We start from the raw sequence: 14,467 nt of genomic DNA on the forward strand, positions 1-14,467 counted from the left end.
TCTCTCTCTCTCTCTCTCATCTATTTTTTCATCTTCGTTTTGTTATATTCCCTCATCTTTCTTCATTTCTGCCGTCATTTCCAAGGTAAGAGTGCATGCTATTTCTCGCCCACCTATTTTTCCCCAGTTATCATCATCATCATCCATCCACCACCCACCTACCCACCAATCCTTCCTCTCCCACCCGATCAGTCAACCAACCGACCAGTCACCCACACCCAGGGGTGAAAATATACCAGGAAAATTCCCGTCTAAAATCTTCCCCACGTAGACGAACTTTGTGTGCTCTTTTCCTCGCTCTGTATTTGTTGCGGTTGGGCCGTGATATAAGCTGTGCAGTCTATATTAGTAACTATAATCGATTTGTTTATACCTGACGGAACTGGACCAATTCCACAACTTGAATACTGAGCCGTGACTGCATGAGTCAGTGAACCTTTTGAGTTAAGAACAGATATCCTTGGTTACTAGTAAAATCAATTTTAAAAAAAAACGAACACACTTGGCCATCAAATGAATTGAACAGGACCAGGGTTCTCCGTCGTTAGAAGAAACGCGATACACTGAGGATAAGATCCAAAGAAGGACTCATGCTGTGCTTCTATAGGCAATATAAATTACTAAGCAGCTAAGGTACCATAACACAGGCTTAATTACAAAGCCTAAGACGTCACCAGAGTAGCACAGCCAACGGAGACATTATGCCTCATTTAAAAGTAAGTCCTTTTCTCTCGAACTGCATCACCAACTAACATCCTCAAATAGATAAATAAATAAATAAGAGGTGTTACAAAATCTCAGTAACTTTAGAGTAAGTTTTCGTTATAAATCACTTTCACTTAAACTAATTTTTGCTCTCAAGTCCACAGCTAAGATAATCTACTGTTAATGTTCCATAATTACCCACGAAGCTGATTTTTAGCCTCCCTCATTTTATCGTAGAGCAGCCTACCAAGCGCATGGAAAAAACTGTGATATTTTGAAACACCCCTGACTATACCAGACAACGCCTGTAATTAGTTGAATTTATTTAATTAATTTGTGTGTACGAGCGCAGTCTTCACAGGATGATTCCCTCTAGCCACGACAGCCAGGTGAGTGTGCAACATGAATAATGATTCATGTTTATACTGACGTTCCACCGATGCTCAATAATAATAATAATAATAATAATAATAATAAGGCTCTGCATACTTTCAAAGCCCTATTATGTTGAACTATTACTGGTCATCTTTCTACTCAGCCCGTGATAGCTTCTTTATACCTCCAATACACTGACGACTTAAATCTAATTCTTCATACCCTCAGACGATTTACGCAGTTAAGAAGAAGCCTCATGTGGTGCAGGGGGTTAACCTGTGAATTATTAGGAATTTCCTAATGATATATATAATAGTGTGGAGGCGTCTGATATAAAACTGTGCTTCTTTGACCATGGAGAGTTAAAGTCTTCAGTACGATGATGTTCTTTTAAAAGATGTTATATGTCAGCGTCAGATTATTTTTCTCGGCTTCCGGGATAGTTCCAATAACAAATGGATTAAAGGTGTCTCATACTAACCTCCTTACCATTAGCGAACTCTCCGGAGCCGAATTAAATTGTCTTGTGGCGGTAAAAATTAAATGCAAAAACAAGGCGTCACCTACTAATGGTTAAAAGTATTATGGACCAACGTAGCCTACCCTCGGGACTCCAATCTTTGCGAAGGGTAATTATATTGGATTGGATTTTGATTTTACAGTACCGTGAGTTGCTCAAATGTTAGAAATTGTACCCACATAATCCTCCGCACTCAGGCTGCCCTCCCTCCAACTCACCAGCATCACTCATATATCTTTGCGTTTATTGCACCCTATTTGGACCCTCTTCAGGACACACGTGGCAGAGGCTAGGACTTTTTTATTTTCTTTTTCCTTTTTTTTCAGCTGTGCAGTCGACAGCTCCCCTTGTTATGGCTGTTGCTGTGGGCTGTTGTTATGTGTGTGATGCATGTGCAGAGGGTAACCAACCTACATCACCACCCTAATCACCATCAACAGCACCACTATCACCATCTTCGTACTGCCATCCAGTCACAACCACTCTGCTGTAAGACCCAAAATTTTCTAAAAATCTCTCTCTCTCTCTCCCTCTCTCTCTCTCTCTCTCTAATATGCAGCCCTCTAACATCTATCTTTAACAAGTCCCTACAACAAGGAAAGGTTCCAGCAGACTGGAGACTGGCTAACGTGACCCCTATATATAAAAAGGGCAGTAGAGATCAACCAGGTAATTATAGACCAATTAGCCTAACCTCTGTCTTGGGAAAGATCCTCGAATTATTAATTAGAGATAGGATAGTTGAGTTCCTAGAAACTAATAACGTAATTAGGAACAGCCAGCATGGCTTTAGAAAGCGGAGATCATGCGTGACAAATTTAATTGAGTTTTACGATACACTTTAAAATGAATGATTGTACCAGGTCACTTGATATAATCTACTTAGACTTCCAGAAAGCCTTTGACAAAGTGCCGCATGATAAACTAATGACAAAAGTAATATCACTCGGAATTGACGGAAATATTCATAGGTGGATACGTTGCTGGTTAAGTGAGAGAAAGCAACGAGTCGTTATAAATGGAGTAGAGTCAGACTGGGCTCCAGTGACTAGTGGTATTCCTCAGGGATCAGTGTTGGGACCAGTCCTATTTATTATGTATATTAACGATATCGATGTTGGCCTAAACAACTTCATTTCTAAATTTGCAGACGACACAAAAATCGGCAACACTATATTAACTGAAGAAGACAGAATTAGCCTTCAAAATGACCTTGATAAAATTATCAGCTGGTCAGAAAAATGGCAAATGCCCTTCAATGTAAGCAAATGTCAGGTACTGCAATGTGGGAAGAAAAACAAAAGGTATGATTACGAAATGAAGGGCCAAATCATTAGCAAGTCCTCACTAGTTATGGATCTAGGCGTACTAATTTCAGACGATCTGAAATGTTCGAATCAATGTATCTCTGCCGCCAATAAAGCCAACAGGACCCTAGGCTTCATCAAAAGACATTTTACATATGAAAGCAAAGATATTGTAATCCCCCTATACAAAAGCATAGTCAGGCCACACTTAGAGTTTGCAGTGCAGTTTTGGGCGCCTCACCTAATTAAAGATATAGAAATACTGGAAGCGGTCCAGCGTAGGGCTACCAAGTTAATCCCGTCCCTGAGGAATAAACCATACCTCGAGAGGCTCAAGGAATTAAACCTATTCTCTCTTAGAAAACGGAGACTCAGGGGACAACTGATTGAATGTTTTAAGATGCTAAAAGGCTTCAGTAATACTGATTCAAACATGCTATTCACAGTAATTGCCGAGACTGTAACTCGAGGAAATGGTATGAAGTTGCAAGCAAGGAGGGCTAATCTTGATACAACCAAAAACTTCTTCACTTACTCTGTTGTAAGCGAATGGAATAAACTCCCTGGGAATGTGATTGAAAGTGGTACCATAAATATGTTTAAAAAGAGACTGGACATGTATCTCGACGCAATTGGTATCGTTTAGTTAGGATGGAGCAATTATTGCATATTCGCGTCTGCATTCATGTGTCTATTAGACACAGACAATATTATAGAATATAAATAATAAACATTCTATTCATCTTTTGATAAAAAAAAAAAAAAAATGCATGCATAGAGTAAGTATGTGGCTGTATGCCCAAATTTTCCTTTTCCATATTATTCTACTTTCTGCCCATCCTATAAAATTCCTTCAGGTTTTTCATTCCTGCAAGGTATTACCGTACTTCCTCTCTTGTTTCCTGTACGGCAAATGCCGGAGGGTCTGGAGGGTGGGGGAGAGAGCCTTCTGCTGTGCTATCCTTTTCTCCTGCTCCTATGCACTATATTAGGATTAAGGCCGGACCACCTCGTAGGGACCGTAAGGTCTGTGTGGTCTGTGTATCTATGTAACTCTATGTAACTCCCTCTCTGTTAAAGCTCAGGATTCTACGACAAACCCTCAATTCAATATATCTTCTGGCTTTAGCTGGAATAAAATACTATAAGGGACGCGGCAATATGAAAGTTACAAAAACGATAATGCGACAGTATAACTGAAACAGCGACAGAACACCACGGCAGAAGAGACTTGTGGCACCTACAGTAGACAGAACAAAGAGGCGGGACAGAGCAATAACCGAATGGTCTGATATATGGTACAGTCTGCTCAAAAATATTACCAGTTTTGTTGAGATTATTTACAACATCCAGACTTAACCAAAGTCTTAAATGAACCAATGTGTGTCTCGGATTCGCGGTTCTGTTTTTCCGCGATATATTCACCTAACTCTCGAAAAGTACACCATTCTTTGATACCAGACGTAGAAGAAAATTAGACATGACAGAAAAAAAAAAAATAACACGAGGCGATCTGATACTACAAACATATTCAGTCTTGGGGGTTGTGAAAGTGATGTAGAGGCAAAGAAATAATTATTCATTACAAGGCACAGTCTATCTATCAATCTGTCTACCCACCTACCTCCCTACCTACCTTTTTACCTACCTGTTTATCTATCTATCTATCTATAGCCAGATGCCTCTTTCCCGGAAGGAAAAGTCACAAATAATCGCCTCCATGTCACTCTGTCCTTCGCCAGAAGGCTGCAGTCCCTGCAGTTAACAACCCTCATTCATATACCACTCCACCCCATCCCTCATCTCATCCCCGGCCCCCTCCCTTTGGTCTTCCCCTTCACCTCACCCACATACACTCTTCTGGTCAAGCTTTCAATTTCCATTCTTTCCCCACAATGTGTGATACAACAATTCCCTTAACAGGATTGGAGAAGCTAACACAGATCATATTACACTTAACAGTTAAAAATACTGGACATAAAATAAAATAATGGGCTACGGTAAAAACAAGAAAATTTTAAAGAGCCAACACCATTCTTTAAAATTCATGCTAAAATGCCAGGCAATTAATCTGAAAGGAACAAACAGGAATATACCACAAACGGAGTACGCAAACAACAAACAGGTACTAGTAAAAGCTGACCATCAACTTGTTAATGACTCAATATTTATATTTTTCCGCTCACCCCTCGTAGCCAGGTGTGCCCGTATGAGACTGCGACAACTACTTACCTGGGACAACCCAAGACTCCTCAAGCACCTACGCTCCCTTATCCAGCCCCCGTCTCACTCCCACGTCCTGTCCTCCACGCCAGACCCCCAGCACCCTCCCTGGGCCGAGACACCCTCCTACAAGAGCATTGAGTATTACATCAGGACCATTTTCAAAGACAAGGTGAGTGGTGGGGAACAGGGGTAAGAGGGAAGCCCGTGTCTTGGCCCCGAGTTCACGAATAGATTTACGATCAGTTCTGCCTCGTAACTAAGATGCTGATTTGCAGGAAGATAAAATATCATTGGCAGTTTCTACTTTGGCTCCTTGAAAGCGGTGATAAATAACAAGGGAGTGAGCATGGAAATGAAAAAGTTACTACATGACAGTATTGTGATACTAACTCTAACGTATGGAAGTGAAGCTTGGATCTTGCAGGAGGGACAGAAGTCTAGAGTGAGAGCAGTGGAAATGAATTATTTGAGAGGAGCATGTGGAGTCACATGAAGAGACAGGCTGACAAATGAGGAAGTGAAGGAGCGTTGTGGTGTGGATGTGAATGTGATAGGAAGCGTTAGGAGAAACAAAGTGAGGTGGTTTGGCCATGTGGAGAGGATGGAGAGTGGAAGACTGACGAGGAGAGAGTATGTGAGTGAGGTGGAGAGGGGGAGAGGGAGGGGGAGGCCAAGCATGAGATGAAGGGATGCAGTGGAGAAGTATATGAGGGAGGGGGGTTTGAGCTGGGAGCAGGAGAATGAAATGGCGGGGGACAGGGCGACATGGAGGCGATTTGTTTGTGCCCACCCCTTACGGGATTGAGGCGTCTGGCAATAGACAGAAAGGGGGACAGCTTCTACTTTTCCCTTTTCTTGTCCTCCTTGCGAAAAAAAAAAAAAAATCTGGTTTCTCCCGCGACACAGATTTGGTTTACATACAGGACAAAAGACTTGGAAAACTTCTACACTTTCCTTCTCTTTCAAGGAAAAAAAAAAAATTACGAGAGGGTAGTTCATCGAAAATTTCCAGGCCTACTTGAGAATCCGTGCTCTAACTTCTACTACAGTGACTTAGGGCCATGCCATAACACAAACTGCTCAAACTGAACACAGTTGCAAAATACAACTGCACATAGCTCAATTTTATCAATGGGGAAAACATGGTACGAAAGCTCTCCAACTGGAACGGAGGAACTGTATAAGAGGAATAACTGCTGCAGTGACATTTAGCTGTAAATCCGAAACCGCTGAGCAGACGCTACAGCTAGAAACGAGAGGTATGCATGAAACGGATAAGGAATTTACTTGAAAAAAGAAGCGCATCTTTGCTACAAATCAGGGCAAAAACAAAGAGTGACAGGGATTCGTGAGTTTGATGATGATGATGATGATATTGTGATTAATTTACTTATTTATTTTCGGGGCGAAAAGCCAAAATAATGACAAACTTAAGAACATTGTACGGAGCAATCCTGCTCAGTGCTGTGTAAGTACAGTATATGAATGCCGAGAGATAACTCTTTCACTCTGATGACCTCTCCTCCCCCCCCCTTTTTTATCGCCCGCCTTTAGAAGGCGGAGCGACAGTTTTTGCCTGCCTGTGTGTGTGTGTGTGTGTGTGTGTGTGTGTGTGTGTGTGTGTGTGTGTGTGTGTGTGTGTGTGTGTGTGTGTGTGTGTGTGTGTGTGTGTGTGTGTGTGTGTGTGCGTTGTACTTTTCACATTAATTTGGTCCAGATTTTAATCCCTTAAGAGCTTTAGACAAGGCTCAGTGGCAGAAAAGACAATGCCCCGGCTCTAAATTGTTTTCATAGCACTTCTTCGTGACTACCACGATATTCTACTGTACAGTTAATCAACTGTTAGAAATCAGTACTGAAGATGGCATTTCTAAGCAAAGTTAAAGTGAAAAGAGCAGAGTACGGTACCGCCAAGATGCTCAGGAATTATGTGTGTGTGTGCATGTCAGAAAGAGGGCGTGTTCGTGGAGGTCGGTGCACAAGACGGGTATTGGCTGAGCAACACGTGGTGGCTGGAGGCGACGATGGGGTGGAGGGGGATGCTGGTGGAGGCCGACCCAGACAACTACCTCGAGCTAAAAGCCTCCGCCAGGTCCTCACACGTCCTGCACGCCTGCCTCACCACCTCACCCCACCTCACTGCCGTAAGTATATGTTCATCTAACTCAGTCTTGATCGCCAGAGCTCTAGTTAATGTCATCACCATTAAACTTCTCATGGTCTAAACAAGTCTAAGGCATTTTATAGCGACTACCAACAGACGATTTTATTCAGTTGAAAGTGTCATGGGACCTGTGAGAATTGATGTTATCCCCATTACCTACCTCATGGTCAGGACAACAATCTGTAGTATGCTATTGCGACTAACGCTAAACGACATTATTGAGCTGAACATACATCATACCAGTCTTAATATTTAAACCCTTCACCAAGGTTACCTCATTTATATATTTTACTCTTTCTACCTCCAGGCGATTTTATTCACCTTTGGATTTACTTCTCAAACTGCAAGGGTTAGATTTCACCTTCATTAGCCCCTTCGCTATACGAGGTCTCCCCTAAGTGTAATAAAATTGCCTAAAGATATAACAAGAATAAAGCAATAAAAGACGTCTTTAGATCGAAGAGGTGGATGAGAATTACCTCGCATGTCAACTGCTAAGGTCACTCGTGGCGTCTGGCAAAAGAAACCCCAAACTTAAAGAAACGAGCACGAGCACTGCCCATTCATATGGAATAATATTAAATCAAGGAAAACACTAACAACCATTAGCATCAGAGAACCAAGAATAATGTTTTGAAATATTAAAAACTATATACATTACGAACATTATCACACTGCCGCCACAACCATTACAACAACAACCACCATCACCAGAACAACAGTAAAGTCGGTAAAATATTACTGTTCTCTGGATTTTCCTCCGCAGTTTTTCCCGCCACTTTCTGTTGGAAGATTTGGTGAAGGGAAGTCGCCCCCTACGCTAACCTTGTCTTAGTCTCGACAAGCTACCTAGAAATGGGTCACCTAGCCTAGTATAATTACAGTAATTTCTTGTATTATGTAAACTGTTTTCATATATTGTATATAAATACATGAACAGACCATTCCCTACGCTCAGTTTGTTTCCCTCTTGCCCCCGTTTACTCGGCGATACAATATAAGATATTGGTTTAAAAAAACGACCATTGCGGACCGTGTTAAAAGGAAAGGTTGGGACGGCAAAAAAAAAAAAAACTGCCTTAATACAACTCGTGCAGTCGATAGGCATAAAATTCAAGACTCTCCCTTTCCCCCAGGAACGTTTGGTGCGACACAAACTGCCTCCGGATGACAGCGTGGACACGTATAAGATGCAACGCTCACAGACCAAGTTGTTCCGGTACGCCACACACACGGTACGTACAGTACATGACCACGTTACTATAACCTTTTCATTCTAATTTATCTTAAAGTCCTGTAGTAAGAGATAAACATTAAAATATGCAGTCTAGTAACAAAGATGAGTCATAGAATGGATGCATAACCACAGCATTGCCTTTTTCTGGCCATGAGCTATGTGAATCAAGCTACAATAGGAGAGCAAGCTCTCAAGCCAGTTTTGCTAACCCTCTACCCTTACACCTGGCTAAGAGGACGTATAGACAGAGTATCACAGAGAACGAGGACTGAAAGCTGACGGTAGATGGAAGCTTGTCTACAATGCAAGTGCAACGGTTTCAAATAGAGTCTTAGGCTTCAACGCAGGCTGTTCCTAGTGCAGTCTACCAAAGCTTCGAACTGCCAGCTTTGCAATGGACAACAGGCATTTCTTCAGTGTCAAATCCTGGCGACGATTTCCCTTCAGCCAGCGGTAGGAGTAAAGGGTGGGCAGAAATTATGACTCGTGAGGGTATACAACACCTCCCAGGATACTGTCTGATTGCTGGGAAGTATTACAAATAGATATGACTGCTGAAGAGGAGGCACAGTTCATTCATTTTAACTAGGTGATTTTCTTCTTTGGCAGCTTATCAAGAAGCTCAATGGCAGAAAAAGACACTACTGTGGTAGGAAATGCTTTCCATAGCACTACTTCTTGACTAGCATCGTATTTTAATGTTAATCTAATGCTACAACTTAGGATTCAGGTTTAAGAGATGGCAATTTTACGTCATGTTACAGTGAACAGAGTCAAGTACTGTATTATTAAAGCCTGTAGTATCTTAAGGACCCATGGATCATATTGTTACCTCCGCCAAGGAGGTTATGTTTTTGCCGGCGTTGGTTTGTTTGTCTATTTAATTGTTTATTTGTCTGTCTCTTAGCCGCATTACTCAAAAAGTTATGAATGGATTTTGATGAAATTTTGTGGAAGGGTGGACTATGGGCCAAGGAAAAAATTATTAAATTTGTGGCGGATCCGGATCCGGAGTATCCTGCACAGTATCCCCAAAAGTTCTTCAGGAATTTCAATGAAATTTTGTGGGAAGGTGGGTCATGGACCAAGAAAGAATTTATTACATTTTGGGGCGGATCCGGATCCTATATGCACGAACCCGGATCCGGATCCTTTTTAATAGCAATGGCATTGGCGGAAGTATGGGCTCTCTAAGCGCTTTCTAGTTGTGTCTGTATTTGTTGTGCTACATTGTGGTTACGGGTACGGGAGGTTCTTTATATATGACAAGGGTGTTCCACAATACCACGACTGTTTCATACATTTGGTGTTGTATACTGGAGGAATTGGCAGATCAGCTTTATAGATATCAATGATGTTTTAAGTGATAATATTTATTTTGCTGAGGAAGTAACAGCAAAAAGCAACATAAACAAGGCAACCTAAAGCTATGACGATCAGTACTCATCTGTAAATGCAGTCGCCGGCACCTTTTTCTTGGCGGTCTTTTAATAAATATTACATCTTCATTTTTCTATTATAAGCTATTAATGTATTTTTAGTATCAACATAAATTGCCTCAATGAAGTATGTGACGTTATAAAGGAGTGTTATGAAAAATACATTCCTGAAGAAGAGGTGCTACGAAGCCTCCTATGCCACCTAGAATATGTTCCTCACTCACTGCACTGAAAGGTAACTAAGGGTCAGACTTGGATTCAGATATGGAGGCGCGAAAACCGACTACTCAACGCAAGCAATAATAAAAATGATGAATGACAGTGTTCCTTAAAATTACCACGACCGTCTGACCCTTTAGCGGCGTGAATCATGCAGGTACGTAAAAAAAAAAATAACAATAATCAATTCCCACACACCTAGAATTTATAATTTCACTTTGTAGAGGCACCAAAGTACGACATGCAAATTACGTCGCATCAGAAGACATGCTTAGAAATATTGAAACTCTCACAAGAATTACGATCCCTGATGTCATTTAACTGCTCACTTATGAAACTGGGTGTAAAATGCGAATACCAAAGAACGGTATGTGCGCAGGACCTAAAAAAAATCTGTGTGTGCGCAGGATCTGTACTACGGTGAGGTCGTCAACGCCACCTGCTACCCACTGCTCTCACTCTTCAAGGCCGCCTCACTCCACAAGGTACAGTGACAGATGAAACAGGGAAATGTGAACAGTTAAAATGATGTATGTGAGTGAGTCTGCATGTCTGAGAGTGTGGAAGGCATATTGGAACAAGGGTGGATATGGTGAGTGAATGTGTGAGAAAGTCAGGTAAGGAAGCAAGAAATGAGAACTGGCTAAGGACATACATGGAAGGTAGATGTATATATGGATAGGTTCGTGATTATTACTGGTATTTTTTTACCTGGCAAACAACAGAATGGTGTATATATTACAAAAGCTGGGACAAGGACACTGAGCAGAGGATATATAATTGTGAGGGGGAGCCCTGAAATTCGAAACCTTCAATAATCAGTGCAGGATTGTGAGGTTTGTTTCACTGGGCACTCTGTCTGGAACCTTGGTATCCTTGCACTTTCGTTTTCGTATTTATGGATCCTACTGACGCATTTGTAAACGGGAAATAAGAATGAATTTCATTGTTGTGATATGGTTCTCCCTTGATAAATGATTCCTGTCTGACATAGCCACCGTACCGGAAGTCTTAGTAGTGCTTACTCTAGAACGTTATGATGTGGTACTACGTATAATCCAGATTCAGAAATGGAGAGCCTGAATGACGAGTGAGTGGATGTGTGTGCACCTCACTAGCAAGAGTGATAATAGTTTCTCCTTGTCTAGTGTTTTCATAGTACTGTTAATACATCCTTCCCACAACATTCGTAGTGGTGGGAGACAGGGCTTTGTTGTAACTCCTTCAATCAGGTGACACTCTTTATCTCATTCTTGCTACCTACTGACGATATTCTTAAGTTTGGGAGACCCCACTGGAGAGGTTAGATATAAGCTTTAACGCCTCCCCTAAGATGAATAGTATCATCTGTACGTAGCAAAACAGATCAATACAATAGATCTTTGATTCAAGTGATTAAGTATACGCCTGTAAGCTTGGGTACATTCTCCCCAAGGTTGACCTGCTGCTCTTCGACCTCAGCGGGGGTTACGAGATGACGTATGAATTCCTGGCACTCAACAAGGCCCTCGGCTATCCAATCAAAGTCAAAGTAAGTCAAAAAGTTTGGATAGTTTTTAGGAAGATGGAGTTTTTCTTTTCTTTTTTGACATTTCCTTTTTTTGTTTTTCTTTCGGTGGGGTGGTCAGTTGGAGACAATTTTCGAACAGTAGGCGTTACATATAGCGTTATTAAACCCCTTCATTACGAGAGTTCTTTCCTAAATTGTATATAACTGACTAATATCTGTAAGGATAAACTATAAAAGGCGTAATTCCGATTCACAGAGTTAATCCTCTCCTTCCCATGGACTTACTTAAAATTTTATTCAAGCTAAATCCAGATCATCTTATTTAGTTGAGGGAATTTCCGGAAGTCCTTAACTTAATCGGGATTGTTTTCAACCCTCTGAATATTAGATTCCTTGGCTGAACAAAATCGTCTTGTGGTGGTTTTATACAATAATTTAATACGACCATAGAATTCAAAAGGATTGAAATTTTTTTGTGAGCTTTTTTATTTTATTTTATTTTATTTTATTTTTTTTTTTGCTATAAAGTTCAGAACACAAAACAATAAAATTATCTAGTTAAGTGTCATTGTTACTTATAAAGTTCATGTGCCAGGTAAGGCTATTGGCCCCTAGAATCACGAGACTTTTCCTGTTACTCTTGCTACTTCCAGACGACTTTATCATTAGGACAGGCCTCTCATATTGAGTGTATTACTGAAGGCTATATCTAAATCCTTCATAATGAAAAGTCTCTCTCTCTCTCTCCCTAAAAAAAACAAAAAAAAAAAAAAAAAGACGAAGTTGTAAGAATGAAAACCGTCATCGACATGGACTGGTTAAACCCACAGTAAATGAAAGGGAAATCGCCAGTTATCGTTCCACTGCTCCTTAAGAAGTTGATGCGCGGATTTCCCCCAATATCCACTATCAGACTCTAGGAATAATTTTATGATGTTTTAGATTACACGCCTGACTGATGGTAAGGACAGGCTATAAATAAGAAAATATTGTTTCGTAGTGGCCTAACATACAGATTATACACATGCTGAACCTGTTTTCGCTGTAAGTAAAAATTCATCCAAGGTGGCGCATTGTTCCAGCGGATGCGACTGTATTATTAAAACTGAGTGCGCGAAGGTGTAGGCAATCCTTACATTTTGGCGGTCATTTATGGGACGCCTATAATGAAATGCGATCTGCAACAATACAGAAAGGTCAAACACGTTCTAACATCCCCACATGCATCATAAATTATCACAGAAAAACTGGGGGGTTGTCCACACCTTAATGCTCTGTATTTTAACGCCTTCAGCACAAGTTCGTCTTATCTAATTTATCCCTACTGTCTCATGACGAGTGTACTCATCTCAGGATAAATGTTTCGAACTGGAGAAGATAGATTCTATTTTAATTAGCCTTTCAATTCAAGGCGGCTTGCAAAATTAATAAAATCGCCTGAAGATAGCAAGTACGCAATAAAAAGGAAATAACATCATACTGCAGGGGTTAATTATACGGCCCTAAGATAGGCTACTGATTGTCCTCCCCGTTTTGTAGGACGTAAGTGAACTATAGTCCTTTTACTCTAACTTGACCAAAAACTGCCATCCCTCCATCTTGAATGATCAGTTGTTGCAATAGACAAGCATTAGATCATAATGCTTCTCGCAAAGAAGTGCTGCAATGGAAAGTATGTAGAACGGTAACATATTCTCTTCCTGCCACAGAGATACGTGAAATAAGCAGCAAAAGAACGAAAATCTAAGAGTAAAAACAGTCTTGTTCCCCTACTCTTAACTGGATAAACTTCAATACATTCTGCTAGAGGATGTCGTTTATTTTATTCTACTGCTACCAGGCGATTTTATTTGTCTTGGGAAAGCACCTTAGAGGAAAGGTTAATGAATGATAAATCTAACCCCTCCAGTTTGGATATTTTCTCGTAAGCAGAATGGCATTCGTTTATTGTACGTCTTCCCTGCCAGACGTCTCCCCTCAGATTTGGAGATGGCAAAAATAAAACGAGAATTACATCCTCATACTGAAGGGGTTACTAACCCTCGTGCAGTCGATAGGCATTACCTGACCCTTCTTCTCCGTCTTCTTCCCCAGGTCATAATAGCCTATATTAATACAGGAAGGTGGCGCGGTTTGACTACCGAGACAGTGCACAATAACTTTCATAAGCATGGCTAAAATTGGTCACATTCACCAGGCTACATTACACTAATTAGTTACACAAAGTTACAAATATAAAGACCACACAGATTTGACGGTCCTTTGAAGGTACAAAAAAGTCTCCAATTGTAGGAGATTAAGAATTACAGTATAACACATCAGAAGAAGCAAAAAAAACTATTCACCCGCCTCTCCGTCTCTCCCCAGGTCATCGTGTACCAAGACAAAGAGGCGACGCAGTTCTACGATACAGAGGCGGTTCGCAAAAACCTCCTACAGCATGGCTACACCCAGGTGACACTCAACAGTCTACACTACATGATCTACAACAACACCGAATTTACCCTGAAGGTCGTGTAGGCCCAATGGAGAATCTCTCTCTCTCTCTCTCTCTCTCTCTCTCTCTAAGATGGCAGGTACTGCGTATATCCAGGTTAAGTTCGAATGTGAAGACCATGGGTCACTTGAGTGAAAAGAAATCAAACAGATGAATAGCTGCCTGCTATCCCGAAGCGGCCATTATCATCATCACCTTCGTACTAATAATAATTATAATCATCATCATCATCATCTAATCCTGTGTTGCCCCATGAGGAGCGTAGGAG

The 14,467-nt window shown here is 41.1% G+C and overlaps 1 protein-coding gene across 1 annotated transcript in view; it reads left to right on the forward strand.

Annotated features, from left to right (window-relative positions):
- LOC145406438 (uncharacterized) overlaps window positions 1-14,222 on the forward strand; it is a 23,859-nt gene extending 9,637 nt beyond the window's left edge. The window contains exons 2-7 of the mRNA XM_080277594.1: window positions 5,107-5,302; window positions 7,083-7,277; window positions 8,434-8,532; window positions 10,600-10,677; window positions 11,628-11,723; window positions 14,070-14,222. Of these exons, the coding sequence (XP_080133720.1) occupies window positions 5,107-5,302; window positions 7,083-7,277; window positions 8,434-8,532; window positions 10,600-10,677; window positions 11,628-11,723; window positions 14,070-14,222 (817 nt within the window). The remainder of the gene's footprint in view (window positions 1-5,106; window positions 5,303-7,082; window positions 7,278-8,433; window positions 8,533-10,599; window positions 10,678-11,627; window positions 11,724-14,069) is intronic.
- Window positions 14,223-14,467: the final 245 nt, after the last annotated feature.

This window comes from Coenobita brevimanus, chromosome 70 (genome assembly GCF_032717465.1).
Source record: "Coenobita brevimanus isolate Jiangsu-jjx chromosome 70, ASM3271746v2, whole genome shotgun sequence".
Lineage (NCBI taxonomy): Eukaryota > Metazoa > Arthropoda > Malacostraca > Decapoda > Coenobitidae > Coenobita > Coenobita brevimanus.